This window comes from Bos grunniens, chromosome 11 (assembly GCF_055505025.1).
Source record: "Bos grunniens cultivar Pamir isolate PY7600 chromosome 11, Bosgru_T2T1.0, whole genome shotgun sequence".
NCBI lineage: Eukaryota > Metazoa > Chordata > Mammalia > Artiodactyla > Bovidae > Bos > Bos grunniens.
In genome coordinates this window covers 104587873-104611434 of record NC_141175.1, presented here as the reverse complement: position 1 = coordinate 104611434, position 23562 = coordinate 104587873, and the positions used below count along the sequence as shown (strand labels likewise).

General features: G+C 50.2%; 1 protein-coding gene across 8 annotated transcripts in view; it reads right to left on the bottom strand.

Moving 5' to 3' along the window:
• Positions 1–23562, bottom strand: part of FAM178B (family with sequence similarity 178 member B) — a 115285-nt gene that overhangs the window by 56955 nt on the left and 34768 nt on the right. For 6 of the 8 annotated variants that reach the window (XM_086328132.1, XM_086328133.1, XM_086328134.1 and 3 more), the window contains 2 exons: positions 21668–21773; positions 17742–17826 (listed from right to left, as the gene is read on the bottom strand). In XM_086328132.1, coding sequence (XP_086184258.1) covers positions 17742–17826; positions 21668–21773 — 191 coding nt within the window. Of the gene's footprint in view, positions 1–17741; positions 17827–21667; positions 21774–22180; positions 22278–22731; positions 22998–23562 lie in introns of those variants that run through there. The other 2 variants (XM_086328140.1, XM_086328139.1) reach the window with 2 other exon arrangements.

Here is a 23562-nt window from a genome sequence, read left to right as displayed (position 1 = left end):
CAAAGGGGATGTTATCAGAGGAATCTGCCATGTTTGTGGTAGAAACATAAAATCCCATCAAGTCCACATTTCACAAACACGAACATTTCATTGCCTTCAGGGCTCACCACAGAGGACCATGCCCCAGGGCCTTGAGGAAGCCCACCCAGACCCATGCCACTCACATCCCTGTCTCCCCTCCAGACCCGCTCTGCTCCGGTCTCCTTCCTGCTCCTCCTCCGCTCTGCAACCCTCACGGCCCCTTCACCTGCCCTCTTCTCACCGCGCCCTGGGGCTCAGGCCCTCTCCCCCTATGGCCTCCTTGCATGTAACACAGCCTGCGCCTGCCCCTCCACACACACACACACCCATCCATCCACTCACATACTGCACAGACACACACAACTCACACACACCCCACCACACACACACACACACCCATCCACACACACACACCACACACTGCATAGACACCATTCACACACATCCCCACCCCACCACACACACATACACTCATCCATTCACTCACCACACACACATACCACACACCACATTGACACACACCACACCACTCACACAATCTCCATCATATACATCCCTGTATCCACTCACCACACACACACCCCACACACGCACACCCCCCCAACTATTTACTTATACCCATCTATTTACTTATCACACATACACATCCCCCCCCCACCATGCCACTCACACATCTCCACACATATGTGTACACACCACTTATTCACACACACATCCCACAACACACACACACACACACACACACACACACACACACAGGGCTCGGTCAGCTCCTGGTCAACTGATCCACGAGCTGAGGGGGGGTGTGGGGTGCGTGAGGCCGTCCCCAGGCCACCTCTCCTCCCTGCTGCCCTCTGTAACTCACACCACTGTCACTGCCATCTAACACTATCGAGCCTTCCAGGCCCGTGTGTAGGTCAGACCTGCTTTGTGCCAAACCACCGAATCCCTGGTATCTGCTAGAATTAGCTTCAGCTGCAAATAACAAAGAGCTCCAAAACAAAACAAAAAACCCACCTGGGCTTAACAAAACTAGAGTTTCATTTCTTTCTGATGGAAGAGAAGTTTGGAGGTGGGTGGGCCACACCGTGCAGGAACCCAACTGATGAGTGGGATCATCGATGGCTCTGCTGCTCTGTTGTCCTCTGCAGGTGCCTCTTCTTGGGACCACCTGGTGGCCCAGGATGGCTGCCGGAGGCCAGCCTTTGCATCTCACCTCCAGGCAACCACTTCCTCCCTTTGCCACTTCAGTATGCATCCCTGGGCTGTCTATAAGGATGCCAGGCCCCCTCAGTGTGAGTCAGGAAGGCACCTGCAAACTGCCCTCTTAAATTTCAAAAGCAAGAATTTGAAACTTCTCAAACAAAGAGCTTCCCAATAACATCCCTGAAAGCACGGCCCACCAGTTCTCTCTACCTTTGGATTTTGGGAATGGTCCTGAGGTCTAGAACAAAATGAAGAAGACAGCAAATGCTGGTGAGCATGTGGAGCAACGGGAACTCTCAGTCGTGCCGACAGAACAGCACGGCAGTTTCTTACAAAATGAAACGTACTCTCACCGTACCACTCAGCAGTCGTGCTTTGTGCTATTTATCCAGATGAACTTAGAAACTGAACGTGAATAAAGCTGCAGCTTTATTCATAACTGACACACCAAAGCCACCAAAATGTCCTTCAATAGGCAAATAAACTACATCCAGACAATGGAAACCCATTGAGCAATAAAAAAATAAACAATCAAGCTATGAAAAGACATGGAAAAACGTCCAATGGATATTGCTACGAGAAAGAAGCCAGTCTGAAAAGGCTATATGCTGTATGATTCCAACTATATGATATTCTGCAAAGGGCAAACTATAGAGATGGTAAAAAGATCAAGCGTTGCCAGGCGGAGGGAGGGAGGAGCACAGGATTTTCAGAGTGAAACTAATCTATATCATGGGGCTCCCCAGTGGTGCTAGTGGTAAAGAACCCACCTGCCAATGCAGGAGATGCAAGAGGCATGGGCTTGATCGATCCCAGGGTCAGGAAGATCCCCTGGAGAAGGATATGGCAACCCACTGCAGTATTCTTGCCTGGAGAATCCCATGGACAGAGGAGCCTGGTGGGCTACAGCACATGGGGCTGCACAGAGTCGGACACGACTGAAGCGTGCATTCTGTGCGACAGAGACATGGTAATGAGGGACACATGCCATAAACCGTACAACAGAGTGCGAACCTTAGACAATGAGTTTCCGTTAATAATAATGGCTCAGTAGAGACTTCCCTGGTGGTCCAGTGGCTCAGACTCCATGCTCTCAATGAAGAGGAGCCTGGCGGGCTACAGTCCACGGGGCTGCAAAAGAGCTGGATGTGACTTAACAACTAAACAACAACTACTCTAAAAAAAAAAAAAAAATACAAAAAACTCTAAAAACCAAAATCAAGAGAGGAAAAGGTCTCCCCACACAGCACCTTTAGCAGTAGAGCCCGATGGTCTGAGGGACGGCGGTGTATTCTAGATTGGGGCCCCCCTGGGAACCTAATACAGTGCTTCCCAGACTTGTCTGCAGAGTTTGGAATCAGGGAGCAGCTTCAAAAGTTGCTGCTGCCTGTGTCCCACCCCAGGGACCGTGGTTTAATTAGCATGGGTGTGGCTTGGGCGGTAGAATTTTTAAGAATTCCCAAGTGATTCTAATACCAGACAAGTTCAGGAATCACTGAGCTAAGAAGAGCCGTGGTATCATGGGGCCCATCCTCACCTGCTCTGGCAGATAGTGTGGGCAGGGTAGGGGAGGAATCAAGGGAAGGCAGCCCTAGCTCCACATCACACCCAGGGCTCCCATCTTTGCCCCTAAGCCAGCTGCCTGTGGCATGATCTAGGGAGGTTTCAAGGTACCTGCACCCAGGCTGCATCCAGACCAGTATCAGAGGATGGGACCCCGGCCCCATTCTTTGTAAAGCTCAGGCACAGCTAAGAATTGCAGCGGCCAGAAGCTGAGTCCTGGGGGAGCTGCTGACATCCCCCGATCAGGGTCTGACGCCAGACGTTCGGGTGTGCTCACCACACGAAAGTCATCTGAGTCTATTCCCCTCATTTAAAAAGGTGGGTTGAGAGTCTTAGCAGCTAATGCAGCAGGATGAGCCCCTCTGATGCGTGGCCTCTGCTCCATCAACAGGCTTGCACACTTGCACACACCGGCCCCTTCTCAGCCTGGCTGTGCCTTACAGCCACCTGCAAGCTGAAAAGATCCTGTGCCTGAGAGCCCAGCGCACAGCAGGACATGGACTAGCCCCACTGAATGAGTGGATGCGTCTCAGGGACCACGTGTGTTACCTACAGTGGACATCTGCATCCCCTCCTACCAGCTCCTCTCATCCCATGCAGTCAGTGGTTGGAGAGCTGCAGCCAGTGGTTGGAGAGCTGCCTGTCTGCTCCTGCAAGGTTGGGACACGGGTCTGCTGGCCCCGTGGAGACCGGATTGCATGTGTGCTCCACCCTCACTCAGCAGCACCTTCCTGGTCGATTCTGACCACCACCTGTACAGCTGGCTCACAGGGGCCACGTCAGGAGCTGCTGGGTTCAGCTGGTTTTGCTCCCAGGACACAGGTACAGTGAGAGAAAAAGATAAAATGAGCTGGATTGGGGTCAGGCTGACCATATAGGAGACCACTTCATACGAAGACTGTGAAGCTCAGTCTTTCCAGCCCCCGGAAAGTGAAGTGCTAGTCGCTCAGTCAAGTGTGACTCTTTGTGACCCCATGGACTGCAGCTCGCCAGGCTCCCCTGTCCATGGAGTTCTCCAGGTAAGAATACTGGAGTGAGGTGCCATTCCCTTCTCCAGGGGACCCTCCTGACCCAGGGATCAAACCTGGGTCTCCCGCACTGCAGAAAGATTCTTTACAGTCCGTGCCCCCTTCCAGCCCCCTGACTACCTGCAAAACGGGGAAAATGACAGGATCTACTTGTTGGATGGTTATGGTGACTGAAGGAGATAGGCAGAGCCAGGGGCTCAGGGGCTGGCATGAGCTCTCTAGAGAAGTTAGCTCTCATTCTTAATGAAATCACGTTTATCATCACAACAAACAATAATGTGTTTCAAAAACGAGGCTCAGTTATGAAGCTGAATTACTATTATTGGTGCATTCCAACTGGAGACTCTGGAGAGGCTGTGCTGAGCCAATGACAGTTTCAAGGGAGCCAGGGAGTCGGGGGCAGATTTCCTGAGTGGTCCTCAAAGTGTCTTCCTGCCCATTTGGGTCTACATGACACTCTTGCAGCACCATCAGGGTTAGGATGGAGATTTAGTGCAGCTGGGCCCATAGAACTGGATCCCTGGGCCCTTCCCTGGTGGCCAAGTGGTTAAGACTTCACCTTCGAATACAGGGAGGTGTGGGTTCAATCCCTGGTGGGTGAGCTAAGATCACAGGTGCCTCCTGGCTAAAAACTGAAATCCTAAAACAGAAGCAATATTGTAACAAATTGAATAAAACTTTAACAAAATGGTCCACATGAAAAAAAAAAAAGTCTTTAAAAAAGAACTGGATCCTGGCCTGTCTCTCTTGGCCCGGGGATGGGGCAGCTGCCCTGAGAAATTTAGGAATAAAGGGCACCCACATAGCAATGCAGAGCGGGCCCTGGGCCCAGTACAGACGTGCTCCCTGTGTGTGTGTGATCCACGAGTAACAAGGCTGCGGGGAGCCCCGGGGGCAGCTGTGCACAGGCTAGGCCTTCACTCAGCTCCAGGAGGCTCTGAAGGGACTGCTTCCCACCCCCCGCCCCCCGCCAGCCCCGTACCTGGAGACTGCCCGGCCCACCGTGGCAGGCAGAGCAGGTGAAGTGAGGACAACTCCTTATAAGCCAGCGAAAAGCAGACAGTGTCAACTGGATCTAGAGACTAAGAAGTTTTTGACTGCTTAAAAATGTGAGAAAACAGAAAAAAGAAAAACAAAACCCAGCCATCCGAGAATAGGGTGAGAGATAAATGGCCAAAATAAAAAGCTGCAGAAATTAAAAGGAAGTACAGAGAGTATTTAGAACATTCGTGCTGCTCAGTTCCTGTGGTCTATCTAATGATCTCTGATTCATAAAGAAATACATTAAAATTTTTTTTATTTTGGCTGTGCTGCATGGCATGTGGGATCTTAGTTCCTCACCAAGGACTGAATCCCTGCATTGGCAGCTTGGAGTCTCAACCACTGGATGGCCAGGGAACTTCCTATATTTTGTTTTGATACTAGCTGTCATTCTGAATGTCCACTGTACACCAGGTGCTTCATATATGTAATTACTTATTGTTTAGTCCCTAAGTTGTATTTGACTCTTTGCGCATGCCAGGCTTCCCTGTCCTTTACTATCTCCTGGAATTTGCTCAAATTCATGTTCGTTAAGTTGGTGATGCCATCCAACCATCTCATCCTCTGTTGTCCCCTTCTCCTCCTGCCTTCAATCTTTCCCAGCATCAGGGTCTTTTCCAATGAGTTGGCTCTTCACATCAGGTGGCCAAAGTATTGGAGCTGCAGCTTCAGCATCAGCCCTTCCAGTGAACACCCAGGGTTGGTTTCCTTTCGGATGGACTGCTTTCGTCTCCTTGCAGTCCAGGGGACTCTCAGAGTCTTCTCCACACCGCACTACTAACGCTGAGGACAGCGCTCCGTGCTCGGCACCTGCCGCTCAGGTGAGGACTTGGTGCCTGACCGCCGAACTCCGCCTGGGTCCTGAGGTGGCCCGGACCTGCTGCACGGCCTCCCCACCCAAAGCCCAAGAAGGGTATACCAAGGGGAGCCCAAAGAAGACATACAGATGGCAACTGAGGCAATGCAAAGATCATCAGGCTTTAGGGAAAGGCAAATTAAACTGCAATGAGCTACCACTGCATACCTCTTAAAAGGACTGACTAAACCGAGTGGTGGGGAAGACGGGGAGCAACTGGAGCACGGCTGGGGGAGGCTGCATGAGAGCTTTAGAGAAAAGTGGGGCAGTGCTGTCTGAACAGCTTGAACACACATCTACCGTAGGACCCGGGCTACGCACGCATACATGCTTACCCTAAGGGCCCACACAGAGACCTACATGAGAACGTTTATATCCACTTTAATAGCTCCCAAACTGAAAGCAACCGAAATGTCCACCAAGAGGTGACTGGATGAACACACCGTGGTGCTGCCCCACAAAGGACACCACAAAGCTGCTGACTGGAGGAAACTATGATACACACAGCGCTGTTGGTGCATCTCAAAGCGACTGAAAGAAGCAAGACAAAAAAGTGCCCACTGCATGGTCCCACTTATATGAAACTATAGAAAATGCCTGGAGAATCCCATGGACAGAGAAGCCTGGCGGGCTATGGTCCATGGGTCGCAGAGAGTCGGACACGACAGAAGCGACTTAGCACGCATGCAGGAGTAGGAAATGCAAGCTGATCTGGGGACAGAAAGTAGATTGATCGTTTCGTAGGTGTAAAAGGGGAGAGGGATGCATTAATGACAAGGAGGCACCAGAAAGCTTAAGGGCCCGGGACAACGGACATTATTATTTTGATCGTGGTGAGTTTTATGGGTCTATGTTTGTGTTTTGTGTGTAAGTTGCACACGCTGAATGCATATAGGTTAAGGTATGTCAATTATGCCTCAACAAAACTGTCTTTAAAAAGATGAGTTAAAATGTAAATGTAAGTGTTGATGTTTTTCTTTGCACACCCAGGGGTAGGGGGGGCTGTTTCATCTTCCCCCACTCTGGAGAAAACCTTGACTTGTGCCGTGTGGCCTGTGGCCTCTCCTGACATCCGGGAGAGAGCAGGGAAACTTACAAGATTAACTCTCCATGGGAGGCAACTGTAGATAAATGTCCACGTGACAGAAGAAAGATGGTGTAAATAAACCCGTAAATACAAGAACACACACTAAGTGGATTGTGCATTAATTCCGCTCCTGAAAATCATTACAAGAAGCTATTGATTATGAGGAGAGGAGCGGGCTGTGGGGAATGGGTGGAGAGCTGGCATTCGCTTTTCAAATACCTTTCTCTTGTCCTATTGGAATGTTCTGAGCTTGATGCGTAGACCACTTCTGAGAAAATAAAAACAGGTTCCGGGCTACTAAGATTATTGGTCATCTTTTGGCATTATTCTTTTTTTTTTTAATCATTTATTTAGCTGAGCTGGAACTTAGTTACAGCACTCGGAGTCTTCTGAGCTTCATCGGGGCATTTGAGATCTTTAGTGGCGGCGTGCAAACTCTTAGTTGGGGGCATGTGGGATCTAGTTACTCGACCAGGGATTGAACCCAGGGCCCCCTGTATTGGGAGTGCTGCAGAGTCTTAGCCGCTGGACCACCAGGGAAGTCCCTGTTATTCTTCTTATAAGAAGTAATCCTATAGATATTATCTGGGAGGCAGGAAGGAAGGAGGGTTGAAAAGGAGGAAGGAGAGAGGATGCAAGCAATGACAGAAAAGAAAGTCACCCACAAAACGGGGCGCGTCCAAGAGAGCCCCAAAGTTCCAGTGACTACAATCCTAGAGCTCTGGCGACACAGGGAAAAAGCATGGCGATCAAGGGAGGCAGGACGCAGCTTCCCAAGACACTGCTCATGAAAACAAATTTCTTCTGAAAGCTAAATGTCACACCCACTGAAAAAAATATCCAGAGAATGTCCTGGCCAGAGTCGCTTTATTCTGATATATCCTCTCCCTCCTACACAGCTATCATAGAAGCTGGCAGGGAATGGAAGGAGTAGGTCAGAATGAACCACACCATCTTGAAAACTAATGGGAAAGAAGCTACACGTGTTTTACTTCTTGTCCAGTGTTTTGACCTCACTGACGAGCTCCTCTTCTCCAGGCACTGCTGCCTACTCAGTGTGACTGCCCTGGGTTACTGGCCAGTCCTACATGGGCACGGCTGAAGCATGTTTGTTACAGAAACATGAGGTCATTTCTCACAAGCAATTAGTTGCACAAGAACATGTTTGCTTTCAAAATCAAACTCTGCCATTAAAAAAAAAAAAAAACTGTTAGTGTTAATAAACAAGTTCAGCAAGGTTCAGGATATAAGGTCAATACAGAAATACTCTGTTGTATTTCTACACACTAGCAAGGAATTATCTGAAAAGAAAATGAAGAAAAAAGTCCCACTTATGATAATATCAAAAAGAAGAAAGTAGTAGGAATAAATTTAACAAAAAGAAGTGCAAGACTTGTATACCAAAAACTACAATACATTCTTAAAAAGAAATGAAAGAAGATCTAGAGAAATGGAGAGATAGCCCATGTTCATAGATTAGAAGACTCAATATTATTAAGATGGTAGTAACTCTCAAAGTAATTTATAGCTTCAACACAATCACTATGGAAAACCCAGCTGTCATTTTTGGGAGAGGTTGATTCAGTTCAGTTCAGTTCAGTCACTCAGTCGTGTCCGACTCTTTGTGACCCCATGAATCTCAGCGCTCCAGGCCTCTGTGTCCATCACCAACTCCCAGGGTTCACTCAAACTCATGTACATCGAGTCAGTGATGCCATCCAGCCATCTCATCCTCTGTCGTCCCCTTCTCCTCCTGCCCCCAATCCCTCCCAGCATCAGGGTCTTTTCCAATGAGTCAACTCTTTGCATGAGGTGGTCAAAGTATTGGAGTTTCAGCCTCAGCATCAGTCCTTCCAAGGACTGGTGTCCTTTAGGATGGACTGGTTGGATCTCCTTGCAGTCCAAGGGACTCTCAAGAGTCTTCTCCAACACCACAGTTCAAAAGCATCAATTCTTCGGTGCTCAGCTTTCTTCACAGTCCAACTCTCACATCCATACATGACCACTGGAAAAACCATAGCCTTGATTAGACGGACCTTTGTTGGCAAAGTAATATCGCTGCTTTTTAATATGCTGTCTAGGTTGGTCATAACTTTCCTTCCAAGGAGTAAGTGCCTTTTAATTTCATGGCTGCAGTCACCATCTGCAGTGATTTTGGAGCCCAACAAATAAAGTCTGACACTGTTTCCACTGTTTCCCCATCTATTTCCCATGAAGTGATGGGACCAGATGCCATGATCCTCGTTTTCTGAATGTTGAGCTTTATGCCAACTTTTTCACTCTCCTCTTTCACTTTCTTCAAGAGGCTTTTTAGATCCTCTTCACTTTCTGCCATAAGGGTGGTGTCATCTGCATATATGAGGTTATTGATATTTCTCCCAGCAATCTTGATTCCAGCTTGTGCTTCCTCCAGCCCAGCGTTTCTCATGATGTACTCTGCATATAAGTTAAATAAGCAGGGTGACAGTATACAGCCCTGACATACTCCTTTTCCTATTTGGAACCAGTCTGTTGTTCCATGTCCAGTTCTAACTGTTGTTTCCTCACCTGCATACAGGTTTCTCAAGAGGCAGGTCAGGTGGTCTGGTATTCCCCATCTCTTTCAGAATTTTCCACAGTTTATTGTGATCCACACAGTCAAAGGCTTTGGCATAGTCAATAAAGCAGAAATAGATGTTTTTCTGGAACTCTCTTGCTTTTTCCATGATCCAGCGGATGTTGGCAATTTAGTTTCTGGTTCCTCTGCCTTTTCTAAATCCAGCTTGAACATCTGGAAGTTCACGGTTCACGTATTGCTGAAGCCTGGCTTGGAGAATTTTGAGCATTACTTTACTAGCGTGTGATATGAGTGCAACTGTGCGGTAGTTTGAGCATTCTTTGGCATTGCCTTTCTTTGGGACTGGAATGAAAACTGACCTTTTCCAGTCCTGTGGCCATTGCTGAGTTTTCCAAATTTGCTGGTTGATTAGCCAATCCTAAAATTATTATTATTTTTTTTAATTTTTATTTAAACTAGGTCATGAAGTGAAGTGGCTCAGTCGTGTCCGACTCTGCGACCCCATGGACTGTAGCCTACCAGGCTCCATCCGTGAGATTTTCCAGTCAAGAATACTGGAGTGGGTTAATCCTAAAATTAATATGGAAATACAAGTGACCCAGAATAGCTAAAATGATTTTGAAAAGAATGAAGCTGGAGAACTCACACTTCTCAATTTCAAAACTGACTACAACTATGAAGGCCGAGAAGGGGATGACAGAGGATGAGGTGGTTGGATGACATCACCGACTCAATGGACATGAGTTTGAGCAAACTCCAGGAGTTGGTGACGGACAGGGAAGCCTGGCGTGCTGCAGTCCATGGGGTCACAAAGAGTCAGACATGACTGAGCAACTGAACTGATGATAATCAAGAATTTGTGGCACTGGCATTAGGACATATATATACCTCAATGGACTAGAACTGAGAGTCAGAAATAGACTCATATATCCATGGTTAACTGATTTACTGATTTTCAACAAAGGTGCCCAGATAACTCACTGTGGGAAAGCATAGTCTTTCAATAAATTATCCTAGGACAAGAGCATCTCCACATGAAAAAGACTGAAGCTGGACCCCTATCTCACACTGTATACAAAAATCAACTCAAAATGAATCAAAGGCCTAAATGGAAAGGCTACAGCTACAGAATCCTCAGAGTAAAACATAACAGGACACCTTCATGACCTTAGACAAAGCAATGCTATCTTGTTTGACATCAAAAGCATAGATAACAATAGAAAACAGAGCTAAATTAGATTTTATCAAAATTAAAAACTTCTGTGCATCAAAGGCCACCAGCAAAACAGTGAAAAGGTAACCCACAAGATGGGGGAAAATATTTGCAAATCACATATCCTGTAAGTGAAAGTGAAAGCTGCTCAGTCACATCTGACTCTTTGCAACTCTATGGACTATACAGTCCATGGAATTCTCCAGGCCAGAATACTGGAGTGGGTTGCCTTTCCCTTCTCCAGGGGATCTTCCCAACCCAGGAATTGAACCCAGATCTCCCGCATTGCAGGAGTACTATTTTACCAGCTGAGCTATCAGGGAGGGGTCTAGTATCCAGCGTATATAAAGAACTCCTGCAACTCAACAGAAAAATACAAACAATCCAATCAAAAAAACGAGTGAAGCAAACGAACAGATACCTCCTCTAAGAAGATACGAAACGGCCAACAAGTACAAGAGCAGGTGCTCCACATCCTTAGTCATTAGAGAAATGCAAGCCCAAACCACGATGAGATACCACTTCATACCCACTAGTATGACTCCTATCAACAGATGGACATAACAGATGTTGGAAAGGATGTGAAGAAACCGGAACCCTCATATATTTCTGGTGGGAAAGTAAAATGACGCAGCCCGTTAGAAAATGGTTTTGCAGTCCTTCAAAAAGTTGAACAGAGTCACCCAATTAGCTAGCAATTCCACTATTAAGCATATACCGGGGAGAACTAAAAGCATATGTCCCCATACACTTGTGTGGGAATGTTCATGGGTGCTTAGTCGCTCAGTTGTGTCTGACCCTCCGCGATCCCATGGCCTGTGGCCCGCCAGGCTCCTCTGTCCATGGGATTTTTCAGGCAAGAATACTGGAGTGGGTTGCCACTGCCTCCTTCAGAGGATCTTCCCTACCCAGGGATCAAACTGCATCTCCTGTGTCTCCTGCACTGCAGGCAGATTCTTTACCTGTCACAGTAGCGTTATTCACAATGGCCTCAAAGTGGAAATAACCCAATAGTCCATTAACTGATGAATGGATAAAATGCAGTATATCCATAAAATGGAATATTATTCATCCATAAAAGGAATAAAGTACTACTATATGCTACAACATGCATGAACCTTGAAAACATCACGCCAAGTAAAAGAAGCAGGCACAAAAGGTCCCATATTATGTCATTTCACGTACATGAAGTGTCTGGGATAAGCAAGCCTGTCGGGACAGAATGCATTAGGGGCTGCAGGGAAGTGAGGGGTGACTGCTGATACACGAGGTCTCTCCTGAAAGTGTTCCGGAATTAGACAGTGGTGGTGGCTGAACAACTCTGAATCATACTGAATCATACACTTTAAAAGGGTGAATTATATGGCACATGAACTGTATCTAAATAACAACGGCAACAACCACCTGTCCTGGTCTTGCCAAATGTTAATAAAGCTTCATGATGCCTGCAACGGTCCCCACTGTCCTCCAAGAGATGGCCCCAAATGTCCAGTCTTCTCTCCTACTCGGCCTACTCTTCCCACTTCCTCGTCTTCATGCCTGCTGCTCCCATTTCTCCTCAGCCAGGGCTATGCCCAAGGTTGCAAACAGTAGAACTATGTTCCACCTTCAGTCGAATATAGTCTGCAGATGGGCTCACAGTGGGGGTTTTCTGGGTTTCGTTTTTTTAACTGAATTTGTTACCACCGGGAGACGGCACATAAACAAGCGTAGTCTGGCTACAACAAATTCTGTTGGCTGTCAATCCAAGTGCCAGGCTTCCCTTCTTCCCAAGAAAGGGAACTCCAGTTTCACCTTGTGTCTGCTCAGGGACAGTGGCCCACCCCCAGCGGAGGAACCGTGTCATCCATTTATCTTTGAAGATAATGGCCGAGGGTGGCTACTGGAGCTCTGAGTCACAGCAACAGCAAAAGGCTCTGGCTCTATTAGCAGAAAACAGTTTTATTATATGTCAGAAACCAACTGACCTTAAAGTTCATGAAGCTTAAGCTCCAGGACACCTCACCTGCATGGCCCTGTGAGTGTTCTAGGTTAGGCAGGGAAGCCACGCTGCAGTCAGCAGGTGAACGTAAACAGTTCTGAAATATATCCTATAAAGAGATTGAGCGCAAAAGGCCCTGAGACTCCCAGGGTTTAATATTTATCCAGTACGATTTCTCGACTCATTCTCAGTAAACACTCACTTCCATATTTAATTTTCCATGTAATGAATTAGATGCTTCAGGTGTCAGAACTGCAGACAAAGATTTTAAAACAGCTGTTAGAAGTATGCTCAAGGTGGTAAATGAAAATATGCTCATATTAAATGAACAAATAAGAAATCCCAGTAGAGAAACATAAACTATTAAAAAAGAAACAACAAAGGACTAAATGGAAATTCCAAAACTAAAAATTCAAACATTTGCAAGGAGGCTGGAAAAAGTGAATCTGCTGTATTCTACCCTGGAGGTGTAGGACTCACGAGGTTGAAAATTCTTCAGACCTAGTCCATGTTCAAAGGGCGTTGGTAATCAGAATACAGGGAAAGGGTCCTCTAAAGCCTGTGATCCAGTTCTGTGTAATGAAACAAAATGGAAAGAATGTCCTGACAAAAAGAGAGAAAAAAGTACAAGAAGCTATGACCTCTTACCCTTCACCCTTGTCCTTTCTGCCTTGAATACTGATGTCTTGTGAGAACATGATGATGCTTGGAGCAATAACAGCCATTTTGCAACCTTGAGGGGGAGTGGTGAGAAGCGGGACACAAGCTAAACCAGAGCCCTGAGAGCATAAATCTGTTGAACATCCTATGGAACAACCTGGTTCTGGATTTCCTGTCATGTGAGATGATAAATGGCTCTTAACTGGACACCTGTTACTTAGTCTGAGCACATCCCAAGGAAGACACAGCTTCTCTTGAAAATGGAGAGATCTGGCAACATGGTACCTGCCACCCTCTTTAGAGAGGGCAGGAGCTCTCTAGTTACTGATCTCACTTGGTCCCCACTGCAACAAAGTTTGCAATCCCTGCCCTACACATCTGTTGAGAGATGGATCCATCAACCGCTCCCTCTTCTACAAAGCACTTCCCGATTCCCACCTCCCCCACCCCAACCCCATCCAACTAGAAGTAATTTTGCTGCAGTTCAATCTCTCCCTCCTTTCTGTCTCCTATTGTAACTGGACATTTAATCCGCTCCCACTTGACTGTCAGCGGAAAACATGCCTTATTCTTCCCTGTATCTCCTGCTCTCTGGTGAAGTCCCTGCATATATATGGGAGGCACTCAAGGTCTGTTTGCTGAATAAATGAACAAACACTCCTGCCATTAAGAATGTAGGCGCTCCAGAATATCCCACTCTCCAAGTTCATCAGGTGCTATGTGTTGCTTCTTAATCTAGGAAGACGATTCCCACCTTATTCCAACAGTCTAGCGAATTCTTCTCAGCCCTCAGCCCTAGTCACCTGGGCATACCCATGACAGTCACCTCTGAAGCCTGGATCCCAGGTCCTGCCAGAGGCCCAGACTTGTCCCTTAGGAAGCATGCGGGGATGAAGGCAATTGTACAAGACCTTTCCCAGGATAATTTGGGAAGAACTTCTGGTCAACCACAAATTCCAGGAAAAAGTAGATATTTACACACATACAAATCCCCTGCTTTACAAGAGAAAGGCTAGGCAACTTGAAAGTTCACATCCCTACCACAGACCCAAAGACCTCAGAGGGCAGCTCCCCCACAGGGGACAAGGACACTCAGAGCACCTCATGGTGCCGACAACTCTGAGAAGCACAATTTCCTTTTGCATCAAGCCTGAGAAACCTGTATGCAGGTCAGGAAGCAACAGTTAGAACTGGACATGGAACAACAGACTGGTTCCAAATAGGAAAAGGAGTATGTCAGGCTGTATACTGTAACCCTGCTTATTTAACTTATATGCAGAGTCCATCATGAGAAATGCTGGGCTGGAAGAAGCACAAGCTGGAATCAAGATTGCCAGGAGAAATCAATAATCTCAGATATGCAGATGACACCACCCTTATGGCAGAAAGTGAAGAGGAACTAAAGAGCCTCTTGATGAAGGTGAAAGAGGAGAGTGAAAAAGTTGGCTTAAAGCTCAACATTCAGAAAACGAAGATCATGGCATCTGGTCCCATCACTTCATGGCAAATAAATGGGGAAACAGTGGAAACAGTGTCAGACTTTCTTTTTTTGGGCTCCAAAATCACCGCAGATGGTGACTACAGCCATGAAATTAAAAGACGCTTACTCCTTCGAAGAAAAGTTATGACCAACCTAGATAACATATTCAAAAGCAGAGACATTACTTTGCCAACAAAGGTCCGTCTAGTCAAGGCTATGGTTTTTCCAGTGGTCATGTATGGATGTGAGAGTTGGACTGTGAAGAAAGCTGAGTGCCAAAGAATTGATGCTTTTGAACTGTGGTGTTGGAGAAAACTCTTGGACTACAAGGAGATCCAACCAGTCCATTCTGAAGGAGATCAACCCTGGGTGTTCTTTGGAAGGAAATGATGCTAAAGCTGAAACTCCAAGACTTTGGCCACCTCATGCGAAGAGTTGACTCATTGGAAAAGACTCTGATGCTGGGAGGGATTGGGGGCAGGAGGAAAAGGAGACGACAGAGGATGAGATGGCTGGATGGCATCACTGACTCGATGGACGTGAGTTTGAGTGAACTCCAGGAGATGGTGATGGACAGGGAGGTCTGGCGTGCTGCGATTCATGGGGTCGCAAAGAGTCGGACACGACTGAGCAACTGAACTGAACTGAACTGGGTCTAATTTAACCGTACGAATGCTTCCTGAACTGGCAGTTGATTTTCAGTTCCAGCTCTTGGTAGATTCTCTCCTGGCACCTGACTCTTGACTCTGTAATTGGCCTTTTGTTTTTCAAAATTATGTAAAAAACAGGTAATACAAAAAGTACCATCTTAGGCATTCTCAAGTGCACAGTTCAGTAGTGTTAAGTACATTCCCATTGTTCTGCAACCTTCATCACTACCCATTTGCAGAACTTTCTCATCCTCCCAAACTGAAATTCCATACCCAGGAAATACTAACCCTTCCAGTCTCCCTCCCCCAGGCCCTGGTAACCACTATTCTATTTTCTGTCTCTATGGATTTGACTACTCTAGGTACTTCACATCAGAGAAGTCCTACAATATTTGTTCTTTTGTGTGTGATTGCTTTTTCTCACTTAGCATAATGTCCTCAGGTTCATCCACGTCATAGCATGTGATGGAATCGCCTTCCTTTTTAAGGCTGATTAACACTCTGCTGCACGTACAGGCCACATTTTGCTTATCCACGCATGTGGACGTTTGGGCTTTGGGTCACTTCCTCTGTTGGGCTATAGTAATGCTGCTGTGAATGTGCATGCATGCGGGCGTGCTTAGTCACCTCAGTCCTGTCCGATTCTTTGCGACCCCATAGACTGTAGCCCACCAGGCTCCTCTGTCTATGGGATTCTCCAGGCAAGAATACTGCAGTGAGTTGCCCTAACCTCCTCCAAGGGATCTTCTTGACCCAGGGTTCAAGCCTGTGTCTCTTCTGTCTCTGGCGTTGGCAGGTGGATTCTTTACCACTAGCGCCACCTGGGGAGTTCGCTGTTGTGAACACGCTCGGGGGGAGGGGGTGGCAGGGGTACTGATAACTGCTCCAGTCCCTGCTTTCAGTTTTTTTGTGAACCAGACCTTTGCCCAAATCAATCAAGATCTTGACCTTGGGCATGGGATTCTGGGGGCCAGTCTCTATTCCAAGGGAAGGGAAAAAGACATCTCCCACCCCACACCCTACACACGATGCCAGGAGAACTGCTCTGTAGTGGAGGGGGCCCTCCCAGCTGAGCTGAGACTGGGACCGAGGAAGCCGTTCCTGGCCCCACCCCCTCCCAACAGGGCGAATCAGGGACAATGTGGCCAAGGAACAGAGAGGAATGGGACGCCCCCTCTGCCTCTGTGTCTCTGAGGGGACACATACCACTGCCTGGAGGAGAAGAGTGGGACAAGGGAGGCCTCTGTTGCCCCAAAGGGCAGGCCAGCCGCAGAGGCGGCCCCAGGGGCTCGAAAGGGCAGCCGGGACTGCAGGGGCAGAGGTTATGTAAAGGCAGAGGAGGCTGAGACTGGTGCTATTCAGAGGACCTCAGTGAGAGGGGTCCCAGGCGTGGGGGTGGGGCGTGGGGGAGCCGGAGGAGTCTGGAATGCTCTCATCTGACAGATGGCCCCTAGCTCAGCCAAGTCCTCCAGGAGGGGAGGCACAGAGGCAGAAATCCAAAGGGCTGGTGGCCGCTGGGAGTAGGGTGGGGTGGGGGTTGGTTAACGGCGCGTCGTGGGTCTATAACCTCGGCCTTCAGAGCTCGGTGCTCCTGTGTTTAGTGGGAGTGTGGGTGGACTGCAGCTGGTGGGCAAGGTCTGGACACCAGTGGGTCTCCCTGTCTGCCGTAAGCAACTTTCAATAGGTTATTTGATATTTTTTGGTGCCAAACTGTCTAGGTTCAGGCACCAAATGATGACAGGCGGGGAAAGGTGCAGTCACTAAAGGGGAAATTAATTGCGTCTGTGCACTCTGAACATCTTAGGAGTATAAAAACGACTAAGTGTACGCCTTACATGTCAGGACCGAGGTACAGACTCAAGGCTCTTCCCCCAGCCCGGTCCAAACTTCGGGGCTCTGCAGATGCCCTGGGAACTGAGGAGGGCTGCTGCTGGGGGCTCAGCTTCAAGAACCACCCCCCACCTTGGTGACTCCAACTCAGAGAGCTTCCCTGATTCAATGCAGAGGCTCCTGCAACCCTCCCAAGCAAACTGGCACTCTCGGTAAGAAACTGGAGGCCAGCCGTCCCCATAAATCCAGAGAACCCCCCTTCCAGAATGTTCTGGGATCCTAAGGTTGTGAAGTCAGCCTGGACTTGGCCCCTGTGATGTGATTCTGAGGCCAGATAAGGTGGCAAGAAGCCTGTTGGCTCAGCTGTTTTCCTAACGCTGGAGCCAGAGCCCAAGAGGGCCTGATGTCTACATGTCCCCACAGTGATGCAACACCCCCACCAGCACCTGCCTGCATGCTGGACTGGGGGCGGGGTGGGGGCGGCGCCGACAGCTGGGCACTGGGTGGGCTCCCCAGCTTGGGCCCCCAGAGTGCAAGCTGCCACCCTGCACTTCTGACAGGCACTAACCAGACTGACGGAAGAGCCCGTCCAGGCTGAGGTCCCACAGGAGACCAAAGGCTCTCGAAGAAGTTTCTGGAGGCCATGTCAGCAGCTAGGAGGAGAAAAAAAAGAAAAACAAATTAGTTGGGTCATCACTACGGAGTAACAGTAGTAAACCTTTATTACGTCATATTAAACAAGTCCCATTTAATCCTTACAAATCCACATGGTAGAAAGATACTGTCATTACTGCCACTTTGCAGATGATGAAACTAAGCTCAGAGAGGTCAAGCAACTTCCCCAGGGTCACAGCAAGTAAGGAGCAAAGCCAGTAGTCAATCCCAGGTCTAGGTGACTTGACTTCTCCTACTCTGTCCACCGCCCTGTGTGGGAGTCTTGTTCCTTTCGCTGCTCACGCCCTGAGGCCCCAGCCATGCCCCTCAGGGCAGGCACCTGTGTAGGGAAAGAAGGAGCTCAGAAGCACTAACTAAGCTGGACAAGGTCAAGTTGGCTCCTCTTCGTGAGCCTCACATGGCTTCCAGCTCAGCGCCTTATCTCACAGGCATGGGTGATCTCTGACTGCAGAGACCTTTCAGGACCAGGGCTCCCATCACCAAGGGCTGGGAAAAACTGTTGGCCGAGGGCCCAGAGCTGAGTCTAAGGAGAGTCTCTCACTCAAATCACTCAAGAGCACACACCCCCCCTCCCAGTGCAGTCTTCCTCTGATAACTGGCCAATGCAGGGGCTCAAAGGCCAGGACCCTTGCCTCAACTGGGACAACTCTAAAGTGCAATCCCAGTTCCAGGGCCCCCTGCCCTGCTGCCGAGGACCAGCCGTGACCTCTCTTGCATTAGTTTTGCTCCTCAGCTTCCCTCTCTGCCCTCGCCTGCTGCCTCCTTCCCTCACAGGTGCAGTTGTCTGCTTCCAAGAGATCTAAGACACCAGAACTCTGCCTCCCTCTTCCTCTCCTAACTTCTTCATAGCTAAACACACAATCACTCCCCAGCAAGAACATGAATTCAGTGACAGCATATGCTTCCAGGTTTTGGCCTCCGAGGCTCACCTGAGAAGTCCACTCTAGGGCTCTGAGGACGAGCTTACATAATTGGTGAGCACTAAAGCTGAAGCCTGAGCTTTCCAGGTGGCTCAGTTGGTAAAGAATCAACCTGCAGTGCAGGAGACATGGGTTCGATTCCTGGGTCGGGAAGATTTCCCTGGAGGATGGCACTCCAGTATTCTTGCCTAGAGAATCCCATGGACAGAAGAGCTTGGTAGGCTACAGTCCATAGGGGCGCAAAGAGTCAGACACGACTGAGGTCACTGAGCATGCACCAAGGCTGAAGCCCACTCACCCAGTGCCCACTGTTCGCCCCGCCAAAGCCCTGGGAGCAGGGAGGCTGGCAGGCACCAGGAACTGGTTCCCATGGGGACTCAGGATGGCCCTCTGGAGATGCAGTTGAGGGAGCAGGGTTGGAGAAGTCTAACTCCCCAACCTCTGGCTCTAGAATTAATCCCAGGTATGTGTGCCGGCCTCCAGCAGCCTTGTGGCCCTGCTCCCCTAGCTGCCTTTGCTTGGGGGTGGTCCCTTAACCCCTCATAGGCCAATTAGGCTCTTCTTCCTGGGGGTTTATTTGACCACGGAGAGCCTGGGGCATAGAGAGAAGCCGAAGTCTATCCTAGGATCCTGACCTGTCTCCAATGTGATTCCAGCTCCTGTGAGGCCCAGTGCTGTCCCTATCCTTGGAGCCCACGAATCACCCCTGCAGCTTCACAGGAGGCCCCCAGCACCTTCGGGGATCCCCCATGGATTTGCACTTCTCTGAACTGGAGTCCTCATCAACAGCGTGAAGTACAGGGAGCCATGTCTACCTGGGATGTGTGTGTGCATGTCAATCACTCAGTCGTGTCTGACTCTTTGAGACCCTATGGACCGTAGCCCACCAGTTTCCTCTGTTCATGGGGATTCTCCAGGCAAGAATACTGGAGTGGGTTGCCATTTCCTCTTCCAGAGGATCTTCCCAACCTGGGGATGGAACTCCGGTCTTCTGCATTGGCAGGTGGATTCCTCACCACTGCGCCACTGGGGAAGCCCTCAACGGACACCTGGGTCACCGCTGCCAGAATCTTTCTGTCCCTGCAGCTCAGCACGCAGCCAGTCCTCAGCCAAGGTCTGTGAGAGAACAAGTGCTGCTGCTGCTGTGGGAAGAGAAGTTCCAAGCGGCAAGAGAACCTAAACCTCGGGAGTGAAGCGTCAGAGCCCACCCTAAGGCCTGCGGGGTGGTCACGTGAGTGGGAGAGGTCAGCACCCTGCTCGCTCTTTCCCTCCAGAGACAAGATGTTGGGCGGGGTCTCCCGAGAAGACACCCCCAAGGCCAAGTGCACCCCTTGCATGGATCTGGCTTCAGCTTTTGTTTCTCCTTCCTGAAGATGGAGAGCCTGGCCTCCGGGTTGACATCATTCCTTCCTGATGGTGTCCAGGCCCTGGGCAGAGCAGCGGGTGGGACCAGAAGGACAAGGCAGGCCACGGGAGTTCCCCACTCGACCTTCACATGGGATTGCTGAGCCCAGTTTACGGAGTGAGAGACAGAGACACAGCTACTGCTGCTGCTAAGTCGCTTCAGTTGTGTCCGACTCTGTGCGACCCCATAGACGGCAGCCCCATAGACGGCAGCCCACCAGGCTCCCCTGTCCCTGGGATTCTCCAGGCAAGAACATCAGAGTGGGTTGCCATTTCCTTCTCCAGTGCATGAAACTGAAAAGTGAAAGTGAAGTCGCTCAGTTGTGTCCGACTCTTCGTGGACCCCTTGGAGCCTACCAGGCTCCTCCATCCATGGGATTTTCCAGGAAAGAGTACTGGAGTGGGGTGCCATTGCCTTCTCCGGACAGAGCCGCTGTTAAATGACGGCCCACGTCCTCTGCTGCCGTGCCCCTCCCCCACAGGCGACAGAGGCTGGGGAAGAGACCAGGCGGGGCTTGTGCACACCTCCATGCTGTGCCAGGGTCACACAAGGACCCTCTGTGGCCAGCATCTCAGACTGGCTCTATGTCTGTCGTGTGCTGGGCAAGGAGAGAGAAGCTGCACTGACAGGACAGGGAAGAATGGCCACTGTGTCCCCTGTGTCGCCCGGAGCCTGGGGGAGCAGCAGGGAGGGGCAATGGGGAAGGACCCCAGTGGGAAGGAGAGCTGGAGGGCTGTTTCTGGAAGGCAGCCAGTCTGCCGAGGCTGAGGAGTCCCAAGAATGATCCGCCCCGCATGGCGGCTCTAATTTACAGCCGGGGTCCAGGCTCCAACTGGCAGGAATGAGACCAGCTGGAGCTTGGGACCTGCTGTCCCCGGCAGAGATGGTCCAGGGTGGGGGCCAAGGCCTCATCCCCGTGCCCTGCATACAGATCCCAGCAGCTGGTGCCTGGGCTTTCCCTGCTGGCTGCTCCTCGCTGTCTTTCTCTGTGTGAAGGTTCCGAGCCTAGGGCAGAAAGCAATGTTCCGCCAAGGCAAAATGTTCTGGCAGTGACCAGAAAAAAGGGAGGTGAAGACAGAACAGCTGTTCTAGGCTTTTCCAGCTGACCCACAACTCCACAGCGAGCACCCCAGCTCCATATCCACGAGGGCCCCTCACACCTGCAAGGCCGCTGCCCACGGGACGAAGGCCCAGACCCGGGGCCTGGAGAATGGCCTGCACACAATGGGAGCACCTGTTGAGCAGGAATCACAGAGAGGCAACACTCTGCAAGGCACACGCGCTGGGGGTTCCCGGCGTGAGGTACAGGCCGGTGCCTGCACGTTCCTTACTCCATCACCACAAGTCTCCCTCCCTCCTCCAGCCTCAGCGAGGACCAACCCAGCAGCCCCACGGGCAGGAGGGGGATGGGAGCCCCGCCCCGCCGGCCAGCGGCCCTTCCCCGGGTGCTGGGCCGGCTCGCTCCCGCCACCTAGCGGCAGTCGCGGTCCTCACCTGTAACAGCCACCGGAGCAGGGGTATGGGGCGGTCGCCCACCGGCAAGTAGACGCTGCTCAGGAGGCCCTGGCGCAGGAAGGTGAGCTGCCGGGCCGGCGAGGACCTGCGGGGGCAAAAGGACAGAGCGGGAGGTCAGGGAGGCGACCCTCCTCCGTGACCCTCTCAGCGAGGCTGAGCGGGGGCGTCCGGATTTCAGCTTCTCCGGGACTAGAAGCGGTCACTGCTGTGGACAAAGACGCTCAGTGCAGGCAGCTGCTGGAACAGAAAACAACCCACAGCGCCATTCAGAATCATCTGCTGCCCACGAACACGTCTCATGATGGCTTTTGCTTTTTTTTTTTGGCCGCGCCCTGCCAGGCTTGCAGCATCTTAGTCTCCCCGCCAGGGCTAGAACCCAGGTGCCTGGCAGTGGAAGGGCCAGGGAAATTCCCCTCTCAGTGTTTTACACACAGGACTGGGGAGAACAGTTTGTTTTTCCTGCGTGATGGAGGGGGAAACTGAGGTGCTGACCAGTTTTGAGAAGAGTCTGGGTTGTGATGAGGAGCGTGCCCAGGAGCCTCGCCTCTTAGCCCGGCTGCAGCCGGGGGACAGGATTACAGGGCAGGACAGGCGGCGTGGGGCGGGCGTCTGGGTCCGGTTACACAGAGCATGTCTGCCCCATCTTGTGTTTTTCCAAAACAAAGGGGACACCTGAGAAGACGGGAAAAGAACAGGCAGGGGCCCAGGACGGGGAGATCTGGGGAAGGAAATAACTGAGGGTGGCAGAGGGGGTCTCAGGAAACCATGTGAACAGCAACGGTCCTGACCGGGGGGCGGAGCGGGGGTGGAGGGGCACCCCGGGAGGGGGACCCCCGTGCTTCTGGGGCCATGATTTCATGGCAAGCTATCAGGCCTCACCCTTCTGCCCTGAGCTGCTGGCGAGGGGAGGAGCCCTGGTTTGAGCTCACTGTCACCCTGGGAGATCACCTGGACCCATGGGACCCCCGATCCCCGACAACGAGGAGTTGATGTATTTTGTGTGATTTTCGGGCCTCTGGTGGAAGGTGCCGGACTTCACTCACCTCCTGTACTCCTGGCATTCTGGGGAAGTTGGGTTTGGGGTTGAATCCTCCCTAGAGGACAGGGAAGATTGGCATGCTAAAGTCCACGGAGTCACAGAGTCCAACACAACTTAGCGACTGAATAACAACAACCTAATACTCTCTCTGAGTCTGGTGAATGCCTCTTTGCTCTCTTTCTAGATAATGTCCTAAAAGCAATTAATAAGGATTCCAGATAAATGAAACCGTTAACTTCATGTCCATTTTTCTTTTTTTGACAACCAAATCCAGGCAAACAACATTTCGGACGGCATTTAAAGTCATGACTCTAGATAGAAATTTCCTCGGCCGGCCCACCCTCCTCCTCCTCCTTTTAAAAAGGACATCATATTTTAATCTGCCAGGAACAGAATGCTCCAAAACAAAGATGCTCCTCCAAGCCAAGTTGCTGTCTCTTTGAGTATATCCAGGCAATTTACAAATTGTGTACTTTTTCTCCACCACCCCCCCAAAATCATTTAAGTTCAGAGGAGAAAGCAGCTTTGTTCCTGTGTTTGTGAAGCTGACGGTTCTAAAGCAGACCTTTATTTGTACATACAAACACGTGTATACCCCAGGGCTGCTGGCACACACCGCTTCTGCCCCACGTGCCCAGTCACACAGCCACTTCATGTGCTGACCCCGGCAATGCCTGTGTGGTTCATGCACAGCCCCGCAAACGCAGACAACAGCCAAGCCAGCCACGTCTGGAGGACCTCACAGATTGGCAGGGCCTGGCCGGGGGCCATGTGTAAGGAGGCCGGCGCTCCAGGGACTCCAAGAAGACGCTGGCTCTGGCATTCTGCTCAGGGG